The 22,176-nt window shown below is 48.3% G+C and overlaps 1 protein-coding gene across 1 annotated transcript in view; it reads left to right on the top strand.

The window, feature by feature from the left end:
• The window catches only part of LOC119398540 (juvenile hormone acid O-methyltransferase), a 44,624-nt gene extending 22,750 nt beyond the window's left edge, over positions 1 to 21,874 (top strand). The window contains exons 4-5 of the mRNA XM_037665382.2: positions 21,281 to 21,409; positions 21,743 to 21,874. Coding sequence (XP_037521310.2) covers positions 21,281 to 21,409; positions 21,743 to 21,874 — 261 coding nt within the window. The remainder of the gene's footprint in view (positions 1 to 21,280; positions 21,410 to 21,742) is intronic.
• The last annotated feature ends 302 nt before the right edge of the window (positions 21,875 to 22,176 follow it).

Here is a 22,176-nt window from a genome sequence, read left to right as displayed (position 1 = left end):
CTCTAAGTGCTTGCAAAGGAGCACGTGTTGCTGACACTATTACTGTTGCCGGCATAAAAGCTCGAAAAATAGAACGCATTGAGAATAACTGCAAACAATGCCAAGCGCGGTTATAATGTCAACAAACGTCATGACAAGGGCACTGCCGAAGCTGACGACGAACACAAAGCCGGAGTGGCCAAAGCAAACGCATAAAGCGCCAAAGAACTGGCGAAAGCCTTGCCAGGCATCGTTCGCGACGAATTCCCCCAATGGACACAGCTGAAGCCTCCTTTTCTTTCCTGGCAGCCGTTAAATCTCGACAGGTGCGGGTGAGAGCACTTTCGTTTATCTATACCGAAAACAGAGAAAACAGAACAATGAAAAAGAACCACTTACCAAGTTCGTCTAATCTTCCATGCGATCCGGGGCAATGATCACAGTAGTCACACCGTACGTTAGCTGAAGCGAGCACAGTGTAGCGTTCACAGTCACAACCCACTTCTTTGCAGCGGCCGCGCGCTATTCCAAACAAGTCCACGTTCAACGCTGATATGTTCGGAAGCGCGTCCATCGGGAATAATGGTATAAATTTGGCGCGAAGCCGGCGACGCGAGGTAACACACACGGCCAACACCATGCACCGATCACGACGCCATCTACGTAACGCCTTCCCGACACGCAGCGCTGCAACAAGAATCTAGAGATACCATAGAAACATGGCCGCTGCTTCTGCCCCGAAGCATGATTCAAACTTTCGGATCCGGCTACTCGCACTTAAACAAGACCACGTCCATTGTGAGTAAAATAAAACGAAAGTTTGTGACCAGAGTTCGCTCTTAGCAAGAGTTATGCTGCATTGAAAGCTATCATTTTTTATTGAAGCGTGGCGAAAGAGATCATTGTTGCTTCAGACCACTGCCTATTTCATCAATCCACAAGTCACCTCGGCAATGGAGCGGCAGTATGTGGCTTTTCGGTGTACCAACACCGCGCTGGCGAGAATTGGCGCGTTGGGCCACCAGTGTCAATGTACAATATAGCAACGAATGACGTATTGCAGATGTTTTTTCTGTACATTTTATGTCATTCCAGTTTGTTCAGAAGCTTGCTCGCGCCGTAACCGAGTTTGTTTAAATAATAGATATTTTTAGCCGAGTGTCGCTTACGCTCAGCCCCGCTTGAGTGTTATAGAAGCATTTTGAGTGCAGAGTTGCTGTATATACAGTTACTCAATTCGAGTGGGCCGAAGAGCCGGTTCCGGGCTTGCTTGGGGGTGAGGCGCGGTGTGTGGAAGTCCTATACATAGTTTTCATGTGACGTCACAGATAGGTTCTCTGCCACCGTGACTTTTATCTCATTAGAGAGTGTCAGTGTAGGGGACGACGCACAGTCGTTCTGCCCCTGTGGTATTTTGTGCTCTCCCGCTTTCTTCTGTTCGCCAGCTGCGTCAAGGGAAACACTCCGGCATTAATGTAATGTCACAGTTTCTCACTCCACGCGTCTTACACGGCGTTTCAACCAGGTTGTGCTGCAAGATGGCTAACAAAGTGACGTCAATGAAAACTGCGATGCGGTCGAAGTGAATAGGGTTGCGTTGTTTGGGCTGTGAGGCACACATTCCCTTCGAAGCGTCCTTGTAGGATGCAGACCACGTTCGGCAGGGACGCCGATGAACATCCCTTGCGCCACTATAACGTCCCCACCACGTCACACAATATCACGGTACGTGATGACGTCTTTACGTCATCGCTTAGCAAAAAGTGAGCCGATCATGGAGGTGCAGACAGCTTGCAATGTATCCTGTCCTGGAGGCAGTCCAAAACCACTTTAGGTGCATAAAACTTTCGCAGGCGGACGGGGGAGAATGAATACATTGACGGAGAAGAAAAAGATGGCTTTCGCCTTCTCATACGGATATACAAGGGCACAGGTGTGAGAAGAACGCTGGTTTTGTGATACTCTAGAAGTCGGTTATTGTAAGTCTTGCAATATTCGTCGTTATTGTCGCACAACATTTGCCTGCGGGCGAGTTCCGGTATGGCATCCTGCTTATTCCTCGAGTGAGGCGCCTTGAGGCATAATTTGTAACTCAGTAATGTGCACGTTCTTATTAGGCAGACTAACCATGCGGGGGGCACGAAGGCAACTTAGCCTGCACTTTGCTCATGTGTAATTTGCGAACTTCCACTCCATTAGTTAGGTATCCTTGGAATCTCGGTTATAAGTTACCAAAAAAGTGTATGCGTTACGCATGGGTTACAATATATAAGTTACATGCCGGGGTAACGGATAAACTTCCAAGGTAACCGATAAACGCATCCATTCGCAGTATGTTTCGGCAATGTAACCGATAGAACGAGACGGAAATAATGAAAACATCAAAAATACGAACGATGTAACTGTTATTTTATCCGTTACTCACTTTTATCGTTATATTTATACGTTACCGTGGTAAGAGTGTATACTCTAATCGCACTAGCCATCGAATTGGGTTTAATGCGGCCGCCCGAGTAACGCACCTGTGAAGGTCAATACGCATTCCGTGCCTCGTTCACAAACATCTGGGACACATTGATATGCAAGTTCAGACTTCACAAGTTCCTATTTCTGTACATTTTATCCACTTTCTTCTTACGGTGGGAAGGTGCTGGTGGGTTGGTGCCTCGACGTGGTCAAGAGCGAGGTGACATCACGGCTCAGCGCTTTTTCTAGTAACGGAATGCTCTCTGGCGAAATGGACTCTGGACATCTCCTTTAGACGGACACATCGAGAATAGCTCTCCGGAAGTTGCACCTTTCTCTCCTTCAGAAGTCTCACGAGTATTGCCGGCATCTCAACTCTGCGGCGTCCTCCAGCCTTAAAAGCGACGACGCAACTCGCTGTGTCGCACTTTCGTGGAGTCTTGAACCTAGTACACTCTGCGTAGGTAAATAAGATAAGTAATATATATCAGTGCGTTGGTACACTTTCTTACTTTCATATTTATACGAGTAAATCGATAAATAAGTATAGAAGGAAAGGCAATGAAAAAATTGGAATAACAGAGAGCTAGTTGGTAGAAATTCATATTAAAAACACAGGAAGTGCAAACGTGGGCACAAGAGAGAAGTCAAGAAAGTTAACAGTTATCTTTCAGAATAACAGAGAGCTGAGCTAGTTGGTACGTATTCATTCTAAAAAGAGACAGGGCGTGCAAACACGGACACAAGAAAGAGATCAGGACACCACAAACGCCGACTAACAACTGAAGAGACGCACAACGGCTGAAAAGAAAGAAGGCACGAAAACTTATCTGCGCATGCCCATGCAACCGGCGAACCTATCAATCCGGCACGCGTGGCGGTCTACGTGGAAGATAACTGTTAAGGCATTTGATTTCATCTTTATGCAAGTTAATCGACGGTTGGCTCACGCATGCGCTACCACTATTCTCGATATGCCATGCTTCAATCATCAGGCGCGTTTCTTCATTTCTATGCCGGTACAACACTGCGCATTCATCGAATTTCGGCGTGCACTTACCATCTCGACAATGTAAAGATAGATTAGAAGGTGAGCCTCCTGTTAGCGATCTCTTATGTTCCAACAATCTCTGGTTAATGCATCGGCCCGTCTGTCTTACGTAGCAGCGGCCGCAGCTGAAAGGGACCTTATACACCACACTCGTACGGCAATCAGTGATTCAGGAGAACTTGCGTTTGGCCTAGTTGGTGCTTACTGTTAGACATTTTGACCGCACAAAAAAGACGACGAGGACGACGAGGACGACCGCCCGTGTCGTCGTATCTCCCTCTGTCCTCGTCGTCTTTTTTGTGCGGTCAAAATGTCTAACGGCAATCAGTGAATTTGTTGGTGTGTTTTACGAAACAATTATCGGTCCGCTTCTTGTCTTTTACTCGCTCATTCTTCCTCTGCACAGCGGCACAAATCTTACCTAGCTTATTGGCAGCCGTGAAAACAACATTAACGCCGTATCTACTTCCTACTTTCTTTAGCCTGTGAGATATGCAATGAATGTACGCAATACCTACGACACGTTTCTTCCTATCGCTTTCTGCAACCATGCTCGGACTTAACACAATAGACTTCTTTAAACGCTCAGCGACCGTGGCCACTGCATCACGAGGATACCCTACATCTAAAAGACGCGTAACCTGTGCGCTAAAGCTATCACTCATTTTGTGAGTGATAGCTTTAGCATGGCATATCGAGAATAGTGGTAGCGCATGCGTGAGCCAACCGTCGATCAACTTGCATAAAGATGAAATCAAATGCCTTAACAGTTATCTTCCACGTAGACCGCCACGCGTGCCGGATTGATAGGTTCGCCGGTTGCATGGGCATGCGCAGATAAGTTTTCGTGCCTTCTTTCTTTTCAGCCGTTGTGCGTCTCTTCAGTTGTTAGTCGGCGTTTGTGGTGTCCTGATCTCTTTCTTGTGTCCGTGTTTGCACGCCCTGTCTCTTTTTAGAGTTATCTCTCACGTAGGCCCCCACACGCACCTGATTGATAGGTATCGCCTCTTGCCTGAGAATGTGCAGATAAGTATTCGTGTCTACCTTCTTTTCCGCAGCTGTGCGATTTTTCAGTAGGTAGCGGCGTTTGTGGTGTCTTTACTACCATCATGTGTCCCTCTCTGCACCCCCTGTCTTTTTAAAGGGCCCCAAAACAAGCTCTGAAAATACAGAATTGAGCGCGTTATTCGTGGCGTTTCTCGCCTTTCTGGCACACTTTGTGGCGTTACAACAGTGATTCACGTGACATCGTTACGGTACGCACTCTCGATTGTCCAATATACGAGTAATATCAGTTATGAATTGCCTCCCACCCTGCTTTGCCATGGAGTTGCCACCCTTCCATCGTTGTCTCGAGTGACTATATATCCTTCGCAATCAAGTGATTTCGCTCCATTTTGTGCGTGTCCGACTGCGCATGCGGAGATAACAGGGTGTAGCCGACAAGCGCGAAATCCTTATAGGCTCGACGCTTCGTGCTGACAATGTATACAATGTCACTCCTGCTGTATGTGCGCGCTTCATAAAGCACGCGTATACGCGTGCTTCATGAAGAAATATGTGGCGATGAGATATCGCCTCAGAAGCGTAGTGAACACGAGAACGAAGCCAATGGAAAAGGCGTCGGATTAATTTACTCTTCCAACGGACGAACCCTTTACAGCGGAGACGATGCAGCCTTCTAGAAGAAAGGCGAGCCCTCTTCCACAATTTTTGTGTATTTTTTCTTATTGCGATAACAATTATATGGACATTCTGTACATATTTTTTTAACCGTCGCCGTACTGTTCCGTATAAAGTCCAAATCGACAACAACGCTGCGCGCATCGTATGTTGTACCAACCCGTGACTATAAAAGCAGAGATGAAACAAGCTGACCTTCTCTCTCGCACGGAGGGCGCATGCAATAACATCAACCCGCGTGCAAGGCCTGCTGACAATTGTTCTTTAACCACAAAGGAAACGCCCCGCCCGTTGGGCGAAGGAGCATGAACGGACGCCAGGGTAATGGGGGGGGGGAGGGGGGCGCGTGACACAAGCAGCAACTGTAAACATCGACTCTAAGGGCGCAGTCGCTGTGTCGGCAGACATCAGCAAACGGCCCGTATACCCTTCGACGCGCTGTGATTTCACCGCTTCGTGCTGTGTCGACTGATAACCACTTCTCTCCCGGCAGCGGTCGTGTTCCCATACACCAGCGTTTTGTAGGCTTACGCGAGATCGGACCAAAAAGAGTTCGCTGCTAGCCTTATTTCGTATAACATTACATGTTGCTATCGCATTCACTGCTTTGCCCTTTCGGTGAAACAGATTTTTTTCCAAAATTCAAGGGAAAACATTTTCTCATTACCATCCCTTGAATCTACGCCCCCCCCCCCCCTCTCCCCCACGCGCCACGCCGCCGCCGATCCGATCAACCCCGCACCGTTCACACGCCGCCGCCGGAGGTGGAAACATCGGCGCGCCGCCGCCGGCGATATTAGCACCGGCGCTCATATCTAGCACAAGCTCGTTTCCCGACGTATTGCCAGAGAGCGCCCATATCTCACGCAGCGTAGAGTTACTGCATATGCTACCTTTAGGTAGCAGAGTTGCGCATCTGTCTTCGAAACGCCGCTAGCAACCATCCGTTGCGGAGAAGCTGACGGACGCTGGGGCCAAGTTTTGTATCTCTCGATGGCGCCGCTGCAGCGAACTGGATTGACACTAGTCATCCATATTAAAGTAAATCACCGGTCTTCGACACGCCAAACATGTCGACCGGTGACTCGGTAGTTATGTCGCCTGCAAAAACGGAGTGAGTCTTCGCGACATAGCCATGGTTGCTAGCCAGACCTATGCGCAACCCTGCTACCCAAAGGTAGCATATACAGTAAATCTAACGAAGCGCTCCTCTATCGTCTTTCGACGACATTTACAGCGAAGCAAGCAGATACGCGGCCATTTTTTTTCTTTCAACAAGATGTAGCGGTACCACGAGAAGTAAATATGGTGAAGTGCTTTATTGAAGAGTTATTTGAGTTCGCGTATTCGAAATGGCTACGGGAATAAATACGTCCTGTGTACTATGGCGTTCATAGTAAGTTCATTGCATCCTTGGCTTCTCGTTGCGCTGTGAATCTCGCACTGTCACATTACATGGCGGTGCTTGTCCATGGTGTGGTGCATGGCCGTCACTGCCACACGTGACACGGGAATGCGCAGCAAGACCACAGGAGGCAAACTCGCCTATGTTACGTACCTACTCTAGAGAGCCGTGAGAAATCCACCTCGCTCGGCCAGGGCTGGGGGTTCAAGAGGCCTTTTGGATCAGGCGGAGAATGTAGCAAGGATCACTGGAGTCCTCGAATAGGGACCCACCAGGGGCGTAGCCAAGGGGGGGTTGGGGGGGGTTCAACCCCCCCCCCCCCCGAAATTTTTCAGTTTTGCTTGCACATATATACATGCACGCATACAAACACACGCACGAACATACATAATGTATGGTTGAACCCCCCCCCCCCCGAAAAAAATTTCTGGCTACGCCCCTGGGACCCACCTACTCGCTCTTTCCCATTTTACCCCTTTTCCTGAATAATCTTTAGCAAAGCTTCAATTTGGGCTAGGTGGTACGGCATAGTAATGTAGATGCGCTGAGTAAAGCACAAACGAGAAACGTAACCACTATTCCAGTCCCTTGTTACGTTTCTCGTTTGTGCTTCACTCAGCGCATCTACATTACTACTCCTGAATAATCAATACACTTTTGTAGCGTTAGCTACACTGGCCTAGCCGAGCCAGGTTCGCGTGCCTCCTGAAAAGCCGTGCTGCGCATGCGCGAGTATCAGTGATGTCGTGATGTCACACAGCTGGCGCAGCGGAGCCGGCACCTCCCGCGCACTCCGCCGCCGCCGCGCGTGACTCGCCGCCGCCGGTCTGCGCTTCCCAGAGGAGTGACGTCGTAGCCCTAGCAGGCGTACTGGCGCCGGCGTGCGCGCAGCTATTCGCTTTGGCTGTGCAGTCGCCGTCTGACACTGTGCTGGAGCCGCTTGATAGCGCCTCTGGCTGGCGTTTGCCGGTGAGGTATAGCCATGGAGAAGGAGAGCGCAAATGCTGCTAAACGGCGCAGAAGCTCAACTAATCGGATCCCGAAATAGTTGCCTGGCAAAATAAATATACATGGGCCACATAATACGTATACCGTGGGTGTGTCATTGGAGCAGCAGTAAGCATGATAATCAAGCTAATCCTAGACAATCAGGAAAGCTAAGTATAATCAGCTGAACCTTTGCTAACACTACGTTATCCTGGCCTAGCCGAGCTAAGCCACTGCAACATTTTTCCAACACCATTCGTTACCCACTACACTGGCGCTTTAAGAATTGTCGCGGCCTTTATCCGGCTCATCCTGATGCGAAATAAGTTTGGTCTGTTGCATATTTGGCATAAGAGTTTACTCTGTACTGTCTTGTTTCAGTTTTCGCTAAGTACGCATTTAGGCAGGACAGAAAGGGGAGAATACGTAGTCGGTGAGACAAAAACACAACCTTTATATTCTATATTCTATGGCACCCAAGCCCCATTCAACAGTTTCACCGTTACGACACACCATACAGCGATGTTCTCGCATTTTGGCGGCTATAGAATCACCCTTGTCACCATAACCATTCTTTCAGTGCATACGTCGTGATGAAAAGCTACACGCGCTCGTGGTATTTCACTTCCTATGTAGTCAAGAGTAAAAAAGATAAGCTTCTCGTAAGCCTTCGCGAGTAAAGCTTGAGGTAAGGTGGTGCTGAATACAATCGTAAGGAACCACACAGTGCGACGCGTGCTTCTCCGCATAACCTTTATTGTGATATCAATTTTATGGACACCCTCGACGGGTTTTTCCCGCCGCCCACGACGGCGAAATGTCTACGTAAAGGTGATCTTCAAAGCTGACTCCATACCATCGCTTGTCAAGATCGGAAACTTCCGACATCCTGTTCGACCATATGTCCGCCAACCTCACCATGCCATGCCTGCTAGAAGATTGGCCATGTCAATTGTGTGTGCACGAGCAGCACTGTATGCCCCCGTTGCGCTGAGCCGCAAACTAGATATGCATGTCTTGTAAAAGATCTTAAGTGCGAGAATAGTGATGACCCTCGTGACGCTGTCTCTAAAACCTGTCCACGGATCAAAAAACTTGGGGAGGGGCGAAGCAAGTAGGGAAGGGTATTTGAGCTTCACTAATGTGAAACCTGTGGAGGAGCGAAGCATGCAGCGTGCGCCGGTGTTTCCCACAGGAAAATCACTGCTAATGGGCACTGAGAGACAGGAGAGAGACAGGAGAGAGATTGGACACAGAGACCCGCAGTCCGCTTTTATTCAACGTGCACGCTGAGAATCTTTATTGTTCAACTACGCACAAATCTCCCGCCGGCACAACATTGCAGGTCAAGATTCAGTGCCTATATATACGCGGTGGCTCATGAACAGTTGTGCAGCGCGAGCAATCGTTTTTTTTTTTTTTTTCAGTCAAGAAACTCGCTAGCAGACGCTGCCTGCGTCGACGTTGTCTCTCGCGGGGGAGGGCGCGTTCTCACTCCTTGCGAGCTGGTAGTTCAGCGTTCATCGCAGAAACCGCGTTAGCATAGGCACCGGCCGAGGGGCAAGTTTGGACTGGTGGCGCCTCTTTCGGTGAAAGCGCGGAACTATAGGCATGTGGGTGCCGGAAAGGAGCAGGCGCTTGCTGCGCGCACACGGTGCTGGATGTTGGCTGCGCTTCATTGTGCTCTCGTCGCTTGTATCCTGCGCTTCCGAAATGCCTCGGGGAACCAAGCCCGAGCAGACAGGCTGCACCATAGGCTGCACAAACGGCTATGCAAACATGGTTAAAGCTGGGGAGTACATCCAGTTCCATCGGTTCCCGTCTGCAATCGCCGACGGCCTTGTTCGCGCACCAGCCGCCAGCGACGGCCCTTGTTGCGTCAAGCTACACGAAATACAAAAACTGAAGATAGCCGTTTAAATATTAGGATCGGCGAAGCATCGAAGAGAAAAGGAAAACAAAACGGGAACAGGAGTGTGCGAGAAGTACAACGGAGAAACAACATGTGCAATCGGCCAAGCATCGCGTAAAGAAAGCCAAAAATCGAATAGGAGACGCAGGGTATCAAATGTTGGGAGGCAACGTGTAGACGGAATAACAAAGTGCAGATCCCCCGTCTTGTGGAAATCGGTTTCTTGCGAAGCACTCAGCGAGTAGTTCTATGATCCTTTTTTTTGTTGTTTTGAGCCAAGCGTTACGAGGTGGATCGACGTGTTTTTATAAGTGTAGTAGATGTGTACACATTGTAGTCTTACCAGCCACGTCGACTATACTGGCGTTCGAAGGGTAACTTACGGTCTGACGTGACGTCAGCACTTACGTTACAGCACATGCGTCTGTATTACCGCAGTGAAGTGCACTTTACGGTGCGATGATGTGAACATCATACGTAACTTTCGTTAGCGTATCCTCCGGGGTCCAGAAACGCTGAATCATATAGGAACGGTGAATCATATAGGAATACAAATGTAACGTTTATTACATTGATATAAAAGCAGAGCAAGCACTGGAACCGCAGACGTTAACCAGACATGACGCCTGTATCATAGGAGTACATATGTAGTGTTTATTGCTTTATAAAATCAGATAGCTAAAACGGCTGCTTGGGCGAGTTGGTTCATGATTAAGATATATTTACCAGCGCAAAAAAAAGACAGGACATTTAGGAAGGACACACACACATAGCGCTGCACTCACAACTGATTTATTACTTCGAACGCAGGCCCTTTTGTAGGCACGCGTCGAAGCAACAGAAAGATAACATCGAGAAAAGAAACGGTGGGAACCACGTGACACTGCTTGCCGAAAAGACAATCTACCGACGGTAACCGCGCAGTCGAAAAATTCTTACGCTACAAAGTACGCCGCCGATATGAAAGAAGTGACACTATAATTGATCTTAAAACCAACCGGCAATCCAGAAAAGCCAGGGCAGCCACACAAGAAAGATAAAAAAGGTATAAAACGTTAAAAACTAAAATGAAACTATAAGAAATGTGTAGAACGCATGGTAAAAACTATTGTGTAAAGGATAGGGTAAAAACTATTAAAAAGGTATACCTTTTTTAACTTTCTTGTGTGGCTGCCCTGGCTTTTATGGATTGCCGGTTGGTTTTAAGATCAATTATAGTGTCACTTCTTTCATATCGGCGGCGTACTTTGTAGCGTAAGAATTTTTCGACTGCGCGGTTACCGTCGGTAGATTGTCTTTTCGGCAAGCAGTGTCACGTGGTTCCCACCGTTTCTTTTCTCGATGTTATCTTTCTGTTGCTTCGACGCGTGCCTACAAAAAGGCCCTGCGTTCGAAGTAACAAATCAGTTTTGAGTGCAGCGCTATGTGTGTGTGTCCTTCCTAATGTCCTGTCTTTTTTGCGCTGGTAAATCTATCTTAATCATGGACCAACCCGCCCAAGCAGCCATTTTAGCAAAGTTTATTTCTAGTACACAGGGCCCTTTTAACTGTTTTCTTGTTGATCCTTGTCTCATCATTTCGTTCATCGCCGTGGCCGTATGCCGAGCACGCAGTCTAGCCTTCCACCTTCGCATGAAGCAGCTTCCCGCAGAAGTTCTACAGTTGTTTGGACAATTAGCCCCTTCACACAACCACGGTGTCCGCATGTGCAAGATCCTGCAGGCCGAGTGGAACCGTCAGGCCCGGTTTTACAAGAATTGCCTCTTCCTGAGAGTACATGGGTGCCAATCTCCAATCTCCTCCCGCTGTGAGCAAAGCTTGGCGAAACTACTCGTCTTTGGCGAACTCTGCGACAGAGGTTCTGTGGATGCAGACGCTAAGCCAGCTTCGAGCTTCAACGCCTAAGAAGCCACCCCCCCGGCGCAACCCAGTCCGCACCCTCGGAGAGGTAATTCTACCGCAGGCAGTGCAAGTCGTTCTAGGACGAGGTCCCAAATTCGCGGTGGAGCCAAGGAAGTCCAGGGCTGAGCTACTGGGCATTGTAAGAAACATTTCGAAGGTGCTTCCAGAGACTGAAAGTGACCGGTGTGTTTCGGAAGGGGTGGATTTTTTACATGTGTACGAGCAGGTAGCTAGTAATGTCCCTGTAAAAAAGGCTGTTTCGTTTCTTAGGAGTAACGCACTAGCCTTGCTACGCCGACAAGAAAGGAGGATTTTTAGTGCTACCAAAGGACTTACTAGCGGTAAAGACAGATGAAGCTATTGGATCATCCTTTGCGCGTCAGGTCAATGTTAACCTAAAGAAGGTAAAAGCGGAAGCAAAAAGGCTGTGTAATGAGTTAAATCTAGAGCAGTTATTTAAATCTGTAGATTCTAAGAAGGGCCTTAGCTTAGAGATATTTTTCAGTGCCAAGACACACAAGATAGATTGCCCATTACGCGTAATTGTGTCCGAAAATGGAACGTGGCAAAAAGAAGTAGCTAGGTTCTTGCAAAGCAAGTTAAATCTTCTTGAAGTAGATGACCCCTTCATAATTAGAAATTCTGAACAAGTGATTGCTTATTTGAAAGAAAATAGTGCGAAAGGATACCTGGCCTGTTCATTTGATGTTAAGGACCTCTATTATTCATTGCCCCACGAACAACTGCTAGGATGTATCGAAAGCAGCATTGATAGCTATGGCGCTATAGCCTTTCAGAATGAAACGGGTGTTTCCAGTGTTGGTTTTCTGGAACCTGCTGGAGTTTTATATCAAGTCAACCTTCTCAAAATGTTCGGATGTTTTGTTTTTACAGCGGACTGGTGTATGTATAGGGTCGTCAGTAGCGCCTGTCCTCAGCGACTTGTATTTAGCCAGTCTAGATAGAGTGTTGCACGAGCGGTTACAGGAGACAAAGGTCGCACGAGTGTTTAGATTTGTAGACGATTATCTGGTTCTGTTGGTTACAGATCATACACAATTTGAACCAGTGCTTAATGATGTGCTGACCATTTTCCATGAATGTCTAGCACATCTTGTGGTGGCGTGTGAAGTGCCACAAGATTCGTGCATCCGCTTTTTGGACCTCAAGCTAAACCTGGAGCCCAAACATGTCTGTTGGTCGTATGAACCACGCACAGGGAGACCTTTGTTGCCATTTGACTCAGCGCACTTCAAACTTGTAAAGAGGGCATTGGTGAGGGCTTGTTTCATAAACGCCTTGCGTAAGTCGTGCGGGCACTCTAGTGGCACAAGCTTTCTTAAGCACACAGAGCGCCTGGCTTTGGCAGGGTACCCTTCCCACGTGCTATCAGCCGTAGCGGAAAGCATGCTCAGAGGCGTGAAAAGTGCTGACCGGGTGCCGGAGCAGGTGCCAACTCAAGGGAAGAGGACCGTGGTGGTGCCGTACATGCACAGGTTGTTCACACAACCTGAAAAAGATAGCCCAGCGGTGCGACATCAGGGTGGCATTTTCAGCCCCTGATAAGCTCTCCAGGTTGTGCCGAGCGGTGAACGCTCCCTCTGGGAACAAGGACGTGTGCGAAACGAAGCACCGCCGTCCTTTCGTGTCGTGTGAGCAAGGAGTTGTGTACTCCACGCCACTCTCATGCGGCAAGTACTATGTTGAACAAACGGGCAGGTGCCTCAATGTACGCCTCAGAGAGCACCAGCAGAACCTGTCAGCGGTCGCCTGCAGTCATTTAGCGATGCACTGCCGAGACTGCGGCTGCTCCCCGCATTTCGAGGGTTGCACTGTCTTAGCCAGGCATAGCGAGCAAATTGTTAGAGAGATTTTAGAGGCAGCCGAAATCGAGAGGCTGGGTGACAAATGTGTCAGCAGGCCTTCCATTTCCCTCTCAAATAAGGAAGTCAGGTACCTACGGCGCATACCTTTTTAATAGTTTTTACCCTGTCCTTTACACAATAGTTTTTACCATGTGCTCTACACATTTCATATATTTTCATTTTAGTTTTTAACGTTTTATACCTTTTTTATCTTTCTTGTGTGGCTGCCCTGGCTTTTCTGGATTGCCGATTGGTTTTAAGATCAATTATAGTGTCACTTCTTTCATATCGGGGGCGTACTTTGTAGCGTAAGAATTTTTCGACTGCGCGGTTACCGTCGGTAGATTGTCTTTTCGGCAAGCAGTGTCACGTGGTTCCCACCGTTTCTTTTCTCGATGTTATCTTTCTGTTGCTTCGACGCGTGCCTACAAAAAGGCCCTGCGTTCGAAGTAATAAATCAGTTGTGAGTGTAGCGCTATGTGTGCGTGTCTTTCCTAAATGTCCTGTCTTTTTTGCGCTGGTAAATCTATCAAAATCAGATAGCCAGCACAACGACCACAACTGACATTGCACCGACATTACGCCTGCATAGGGTGTTTTTCCAAAGTAGGTTCTAGACCAAGCGTGGCTCTGTGGTAGAATACCTGACTGCCACGCAGAATCATTGGGTTCGATTCCTGCTGGGATCCTAATTTTTATTCTCTGCATTCTTCGGGTCAACGCTGACGTTGTCGGTTTTTCTTAACGCTCTCGTATTTTATTTACCAATGTCCTCGCCGTTCCTGGGTAGATATCAGCTGTCAATCACCTGTGGCGCGTACCAGTACACCGATGACCGTGGTAAACGTGTATGTGCTACACGTGTCTGGAGGAAAGGGTTTGACGACGTACGCGACAGGATTTTCACTTTATTCGTGTCATGAGGAGACAGTCATATTCGTCAAATCCGCTTACCCTCCCATGCCAATTTTGGTCTACACCAAGTTAAGGAGGTGATCACGAGAACACCCAGACGTAGGCGGCTAAATAAACAGATACCCAGATAGAAACGCTCAAAGTGCCTAGGGTTCGCTACGAAATGCTTCGCATTTAAAAAAATAGAAATCGTGCTACGTACAGTGCTCGTCAAATGAAACGCGAACACCGGCAAGCCTTCGCAGCGGTATAGTGCGCGCTGTCCAGTTATCACCATGGACAGGCGCCATATGCGCAGTGCGGTCAAACCGGCTGCGCGCGCCTGTCAATGGTGATAACTGGACGGCGCGCACTATACCGTCCGAAGGGATGCCGGTGTTCGGCTTTCATTTGACGAGCACTGTACATCTAGCTCCGCATCGTCACTTATCGCGTTAACCCTTTAATGCCTGAATTATGAAAGCGCCGAAGAAAAAAATTTGTTTTTCGTTTTTCAGCTTTAAATAGCAGCCTTAACACAAATCAGCAGTTGTATTATCCAAAATGCAACTTTAATGCATACTTTTAGGTATGTCGCGAATTCGCGACAACCGGCACTTAAGCCAATAGTAGCTCAATATGTTCAATGCAACGTAAGTATGGCGTAATGAAGCGGATCTCTTCAGGGCGGCGTAACCTGGCGTCGTCATTGTTGTTAAATGCAAGTTTGACTTTATTGCCCCCTACCAATCACGTGACATCGTGTGGGCCACCATGTGTGCCCTATACTCCGCCGCCCAGTATAGCCGACTTCTTGGGAGCCGACAGAATGACATGAAGGTGACGGCACCGAGAAATAGATCTAGCTCACCACTAGACAGAGCCAGTCCTTTGTTCGGATTTTTCTGCGTTGCAAACAGATTGCTCTGCTGAACGATGTGTTCCGTGAAGGTGTCATAAAAAATTCCTTGAAATATTCAATAGGAGCTCGGACAGTGTCACATTGAAGATGAGCGGTTTTCCAGTGTGGCATTTCCCGCTGTTCTTGAGTCTTTTTTTTTCCACCGCACTGCATGTTTCAGAGAGGCACTAGCTTGGCTGGTCTACCACATCTTCGTCTTCATCCTCACTGCTCGATGAAGACACTCATGCTTGTGCATGAGGATCGACATCGTCGTCTTCGCTGTCATTGAGACAGCTGCCGTCACTTTTATCTTCGGGTGGCAAGCGCATGCGAAGCCTTTTTTTCCCATAAAATGAGCGGAAGTCCATCATGAACTTGTCATACAGGCAGTCATCACTGACTGACTCAAATGCCGGATGTCGCGAATTCGCGACATACCACAGAAGCGAGGATAGTGCAGGAAATAACGTACTTCAAAACAACGTGACATGTCGTGTGCAATCTCTTGTACGTGTGCACATCGAAAACATTTTATAGGAGATAGAACTTACGTCCCTTGGGCAGAAAACAACGAAGTAGTGAGAGCTGTTGCACGTGCTTCGCGCTCTCCGGCAACTGATACAGAACACTGGGTTCCAGCTTGCAATACCTTACATGCAATGGCGCTAGATGTCTAGTGCTGAAAGCTACGTTCGCCGCAAATACGTGACAGCCGCCGGTGAAGGCATCAACACGTTTCGTGTGTTACTTAATCGGCGTCTTTCGGTATGTCGCGAATTCGCGACAACCGGCAGTAAAGGGTTAAGCTTCGTCTGCGGGGCGCACTTGCAACGCTATTTGCACTCGTTTTCGCCTTTATATTCCGTGATGTCGTGCACGTGACCTGCTTCGTGCAAGCGGAGACCCTTCTCTAGAGCAGACGCACGAAAACGCGTACGCCAGCTGGTCAAGCCTTTGAAACTTCAGCGCAAAATAACTGGCAGCGCCATGGGTGCACATGCGCTGTCAGGACTCGCCCTCCCGCCAAGAGCCCTCCAGACAACAGTGAGGAAGAACGAGTTCTGCAGTTAAAATGCAAGGATGTTTCTTTTACATTGTGTCGCCAATCGGGCCTGTCTCGTTTGCAGCCCCAAAAGGGAGGAGCAATCGTGCCCCCTCTGGTCCGCCTCCGAACGAAAACAAACTCCTACAAGCACAGCACCACGCAAAGTAGCTGACTCGTTTGATGTTCCGACGGCGCTCATCGGTGTGGACATGAGAGGGACACGTGTCATTCTTTTTAGATGACTTGGCGGCCCTTAAACGCGTCCACGACCACAAACGACTGGGCGGGAGTCTTTCTGAAGCCCGACGACGGGCCCAATTGTCTGAACACGTCCGACTGTCCAACGCTTCGTGCATTGTTCAAAAGAACACTGTTGATGTCGCTCTTTTTGCCTCTGGGCGACAAACGCAACAGCACACAGCTTCGAATTCTTCAAAAAGAAACGCAGCGCTTCTCTTCGAATACGGGCGGAAAGCAGCACAGCCTGCTCCGCGTCGTCTGCTTCACATGCCAGTGCTGTCCCTGCCGCCGCTTGGGGCGCTTTTCGTGAGAGGCGCAACTGGCGCCTAACGACGGCCCCCCGGTGCCTATTGGTGGCGAGGAGTTACGGAGTCGCCTCTATCGGACTCTCCTCGATTGCGTGCTAGGCAGGATGCCGCCGGCGCGCGCCCCATAGGTATTGCTGTCGGCGCTCTACAAAATCACCTCGCGGAAGCCCTCCGGAACATTTCTGCAGGTACTTTCGAAAAGAAATATATTCTTTCCTGTCAAAAGAATAATTTTCGAAGAACAGAAAGCACAAGATAGTTTACAGTCGCCGTTTCTTTGCAGAAAACGGAATGCCCGCTTTACACTATCACCGCGATAAAGACCCCTGAGCCGGCTTCTTCGTAAGAGGCATAGTCAGTCGCTGAGTGCAAACTATGTGAAATATCTCGTTAGAGTAGACTGTCTGTATAACCAAGCGGTGCATTAGAGAAAGAAGCCTCAAGCCAGCGATCGCACGGGTTCGCGACGACTGACTGTGCCTGTGCATGTATGAGCGTCTGCATGTATGTTCGTGCTGATGGTTTCGCTTTTACTACGAGCGCGTTTCGGCACTGCGCTGTGAACTTTAGGCCGCAAAATATGGGAATTTGTGAGTACACAAACAACTACTGTTGCGTGGACGCTATCAGAGCAGTTTAAAAACAATTTCGTTACAACTACGGCTTCGGTGCGCAACTTTCTGATGTGCCGTCCCGACGATTAATTCTTTTTTTTTCGGTCTAAATTCGTGTACGCTTCAATGTCAGTTGACATATTGTCTTGCACTGCGTACTGATCGGCCGTCTCAGGGGGCAAATGCCGCTGCTTCTGTTTCTTTATTCAGTGCATTCGTTTTGTTCGGTCCTCCTTAATGCTTCTTTATTATCGTCCATTTGCATTGCAGTTAACTTGCCGCTCTCTGTCATCAACAAATTCAGACACCAAAGCTTCTCCACTTCGAGATTGCTGGTGGAAGAAGTAGTCTACGAGACCGAGCATGTAGTAGCATGCAACGTCAAGGAAAATAAAGAAAATACAGTAACGTTCGCCGGACTTCTGCAAACGTCGGCTGTGAACTAGGACTAACGTGAACTTCAAATAGCGGTGAATAAAATAGAAGTTATTGCAGCAACCAGCAGCCGCAAAACAGGATGGTGAATATTTGACGAGTACCCCAGCAATTTTGGCAGCAGTGTCATGTCTAACGCCAACAAGGTGGCATCTTTCCCACGTTGATAAATGAGGCTCCAAGAAAATACATGGGGTTGGAGAGGCCCAACGTGAGTTTCAGAGTGTCACAAATAAATTTGGGCTTTTAAGCACACAGTGTTTGCGTCAGGGGAACACAAGCTTGACTGAAAAATGTTATTGCCAACATAAACAGAGCACATAGCCGCAGCATTTGACTCTCTCGCTATTTACGTCCACCAGCAAACGTCGCGTAGCTTATGAAGGCGAAAGCCAGATGCCTCTTCAAACGGGAAGACTGACCGTCGCGGCGTGAAGACGAGTGACGCAAAAAATAATCGTCACGTGAAGACGTCAACCTATGACGTCATCCTGACGTCATAGCTCTCTTAAATTTGTAAATTCATTATGACATCACGATGACGTGACATAATGTGATGTCACATGATGTCGTGTTCACACGACATGGTCCCTTTGCATTGGCTGCGTGATCTGTGGGCCGATCACGGAGGCAATGCAAAACGTCGAAAGTCCTAGGAGTTTCATCCATAGAGTTTCTTACAATAATACTTACAGGGGAATCTGGCGCTAGTGTCTGCGCGAGCTCCTTGAGCGGCGCTTCAACCACCATGGGAATGATGGGAAATACAGGCTTCGGATTTGCTTCAGATGGATTAGGTTCTTGAGATTCGTGACGTTTGTTTGCCGAGTGTAAAGCAAAGCGATATGAACTTATTTTCAATTAAACTTGCTTCATTCTTTTGTACGTGACTTATTACAAAAAGTTTGCGTGACGGTGAGTTGGAACTGAAGCCTGGACAAATTCAACCACCAGGGTATGCATTGCTCTGCAATTGTGTTCTAGATTTGGCATTACCAAATAATAAATTGTATTTTTACAACACTTGAAAACAAACACACTTGTTTTTCCCTCGAAAGTACGCATTATCTATTAATGGGAATAACAGTACTGTATTGAGTAAGAAACCCTTAACGTATCATCTGACGGTGCCACTGCTTAGCTTCGCCGTCATTTTGCAGTCGATTTGAAAGAGTTTTGACAAGTATCGCTCATCACAAAACAGGAACTCCGTGCAATTTTCTGCACTGGCATGGGACCATCTATGCACAGCGGTGAGCGCACGACGCTTCGCTAAAACTGTTATATACCACCTGTAAAGCTGCAGCGTCGGAGCAAACCAAGAGATCTAGCGGTGTTCAGCCCCTTTGAACAACAAAGGCACTGCTTGAGTGATTTGCAACGCACCCCAGTGCCCAGACCTCGCGAAGAACGAAACTGAAACTGTAGAAAAATACCCGTAGATAGTTCGCTAGCTTACGAAATCCAAGCCGAAGCCTGTACTTCCCATCATTCCCATGGTGGTTGAACAATCGCAGCGCCAGTTTCTTCTCTAGGTTATTGTATGAAGCTCTATGGCTTGATCAAACGGGAAGATTGCCCGTCGGCGTCCCGCGTCGGCGGCGTCAACACGAGTGATGCAAAAATAATCGTCACGTGATGGCGTCATATGACGCCATCATGACGTCACAGATCGCCAAAATATGTAGCGTCATTATGATGTCGCATAGCGTGACGTGACATGATGACGTATTCACACGTCATGGTCGCTTTGCATTGCCTCCGTGATCGGTCACGGCAGATAACCATCATTCCGCAGAGTGGTCAGACAAGCATCTATCATACAGGGATATGCCAGAGGACTTAGGTCTCGGCGCTCTGATTTTCGCCAGTACGCATTTTCCAAACGCTTTCCAATCATCATAATCTATGAACCAAAGCTGTCAAGCCCAATCAGGGGATCCGGCTACGAATCAATGACGTCTTCAACCTAGAATAAAAGCAGCAAGGTCCTAGATATTCGTCGCGATATTACTCTTGTGTCCTCTTCTTTGTGCTCCGTCCCGTTCGCGCTGAAAAGTTTCCAAAATGCCTACCTCATACAACCCATGCCACCACATGATGACAACTAGTATGTTTGCCTGACTGTGAAAAAGAACCACCTCACATTTACGTTAGTATGTGTATATTTATCTCGCTCAGCCCAATTTGATAGAAAAAGACACAACGACGTGCTCACACTAAACCTTGCCCATTGATTATTACGGGAGACATTCATGCCCTCCCCCCCCCCCCCCCCCAATCTAGGGAAGCACATGTTAACGCAACAGGTCAGCGACTGGCTTCGTTCGTGTCCGATCACAAGCAGCAACTTCTTAAACTTGGCGTTTGTGTCACGTCGCTGTGCCACATGTCAGGCATTGAGACACATGAAAATGATCCTATCTTCTGCTACCTTAAGATCAAACGCTTCGCTGGCTGTTATTCAGGCTCAATCCGGAGAATTCATTGGTATCCGTTGAACACCAATATCCAAGATGCTTGTCGCAGAGGTCTCTCCTCTATCCTAGAGCAAGTGATCAAGGAAGCACCGCAGACTGTTATGCGCACGCTGACATGCTTCTCAAGGCACTCCGAAACTGGCATAGAGTTGGAACGACTACGTGCGATTCGCCCACATGCCGAACGAAGGTACCGACGCACAAAATCCATTCATAATCTGAGGACAGCCAGACGCTTGACGAAAAGAATCAGCGTTGTTTAGATAAACTAGAGTCTCAACGGAGGGCGAAGGTTTACGAGTCTCTAGACCCCCCCAAGAACCTCTGTTTCGCATATGGCGAACCGTGTGAGGTCTAAGTACAATCCATTAACAAGAACTTGCATTAAAATCGTTGGCACTTTTCCAACGTCGAAGAGGTATGGAAGTAGCTGAAGATTTTCGCAGGAAGATTGCTGGCCTTACTACTTGCACAAGGAGCCCTTGCTGCAGGCCCGTAGCCAGGAATTTTTTTCGGGGGGGGGGGGGGGCACTTGCTGAGAGCCTTGACTATTTGAGAAAAACAGCTATTTTCATTATTTACTTTCAGTAAAACACCACGTATCAAAAAATTTCGGGGAGGGGGGGCTGGGACCCCCCCACTGGCTACAGGCCTGCCTTGCTGGACTCACTGGACTCCCACATGGACCTACCGTTCACGATAGAGGAGCTTGATGCGGCTTTAGCATTGTGCAATCGGACAGCGCCGGCTGGTCCAGATGGAATGGCATGCCGCATTTTATGAAACCTCAATCAGGGGGCACGCAAAGCTTCGCTGGATGTGTTTGTAACGTGTCGCGTGTCTGACAAAAGACAGATGCAAACACATGTTGACGGGAACAAGATGAACGGCAGGATTTTTTAACACGTCTTTACACGGGTGGTGGGGGAGGGGCAGTCTCAGTGATCAACGCATGGATCGCGATAACACAGTCAAAACGCTTCACGATAACACAGCGCATTTCCGATACATCACCTGGTAATGAAAAGGTAATGAAAATAACAGTTCAGGGCATTTGATTAAAAGCAGCATCGTAATGACGTCTCTTCGGAGGCTTGACTGTACGAGCAGACCTTCGTGGGCCCAGTGTCCAACCTGGAGAAGTTGGCGACTCGTGGCGCGCAGCACATGCGGGTGCTACGCTGTCCGTGGTGGACTGTTGTCGAGGCGAGCAGCCTGATGATCGTGCTGGGGCAGCTGGTGAGACGTCTGGAGCTGATGAGTCGAGGTCATCTGGCTCACACTCGGACGGACTGTTGTCGCTGACGTCTACCGCACAGCTCTCATCGGTTTGCAAAAGATGACGCCTGTTGCGCCTGAATAGCCGTCGATCCTCGGTTTGAACTTTGTAGGAGCTGGACGCAGCAGTTGCGACGACTTGCCCTTTCTGTGTCCACGTTTGGTCTCCGAACTTCACGACTGATCCTTTAGCCGAAGGTGGTAGGGGCTTTCTGCTGCTCTTCTGCTGGTGCCGACGGTTGTCGACACTGCAGAAAAATCAGGAAGAGTAGCTCTCGGGCATCTGCCCTGCAGGAGTTCCACTGGCGATCGGCCGTCCTCCAGTGGCGTACAGCGGTAGGCCAGCAGATCCAGCCAGAAGTCTTGGTGTGCGTGCGCACATTTCTTCATTATACGCTTGACAACCAGGACCACTTTTTCCGCTAGGCCATTAGATTGTGGGTACCAAGGTCTGGACGTAAAATGAGTAAAATCGTCTTTAAAACACAGCGCTAATTTAAACATGGAGAGAATTCAATTCAGTTTTTATTCAACATCTGACAGATGTTTGGTGCACGGACAAAAAGCCTGAAAAGGCTTGACTAGATCCGTGCACCAGACTATGGCATACAGTGGTGTGAAATTACAACAATAGAGGTAGAAAGCAACGCGTAAAGGAAAAAAAAGCACAAAGGAAGTACGTAAAAGCATCAATAAAGGAAAAACCATACATACACATCAGAACTACA

Source organism: Rhipicephalus sanguineus, chromosome 7, assembly GCF_013339695.2.
Source record: "Rhipicephalus sanguineus isolate Rsan-2018 chromosome 7, BIME_Rsan_1.4, whole genome shotgun sequence".
Classification (NCBI taxonomy): Eukaryota; Metazoa; Arthropoda; class Arachnida; order Ixodida; family Ixodidae; genus Rhipicephalus; species Rhipicephalus sanguineus.
The sequence above is the reverse complement of the archived record's forward strand: the minus strand, read 5'-3'. Positions and strand labels throughout refer to the sequence as shown.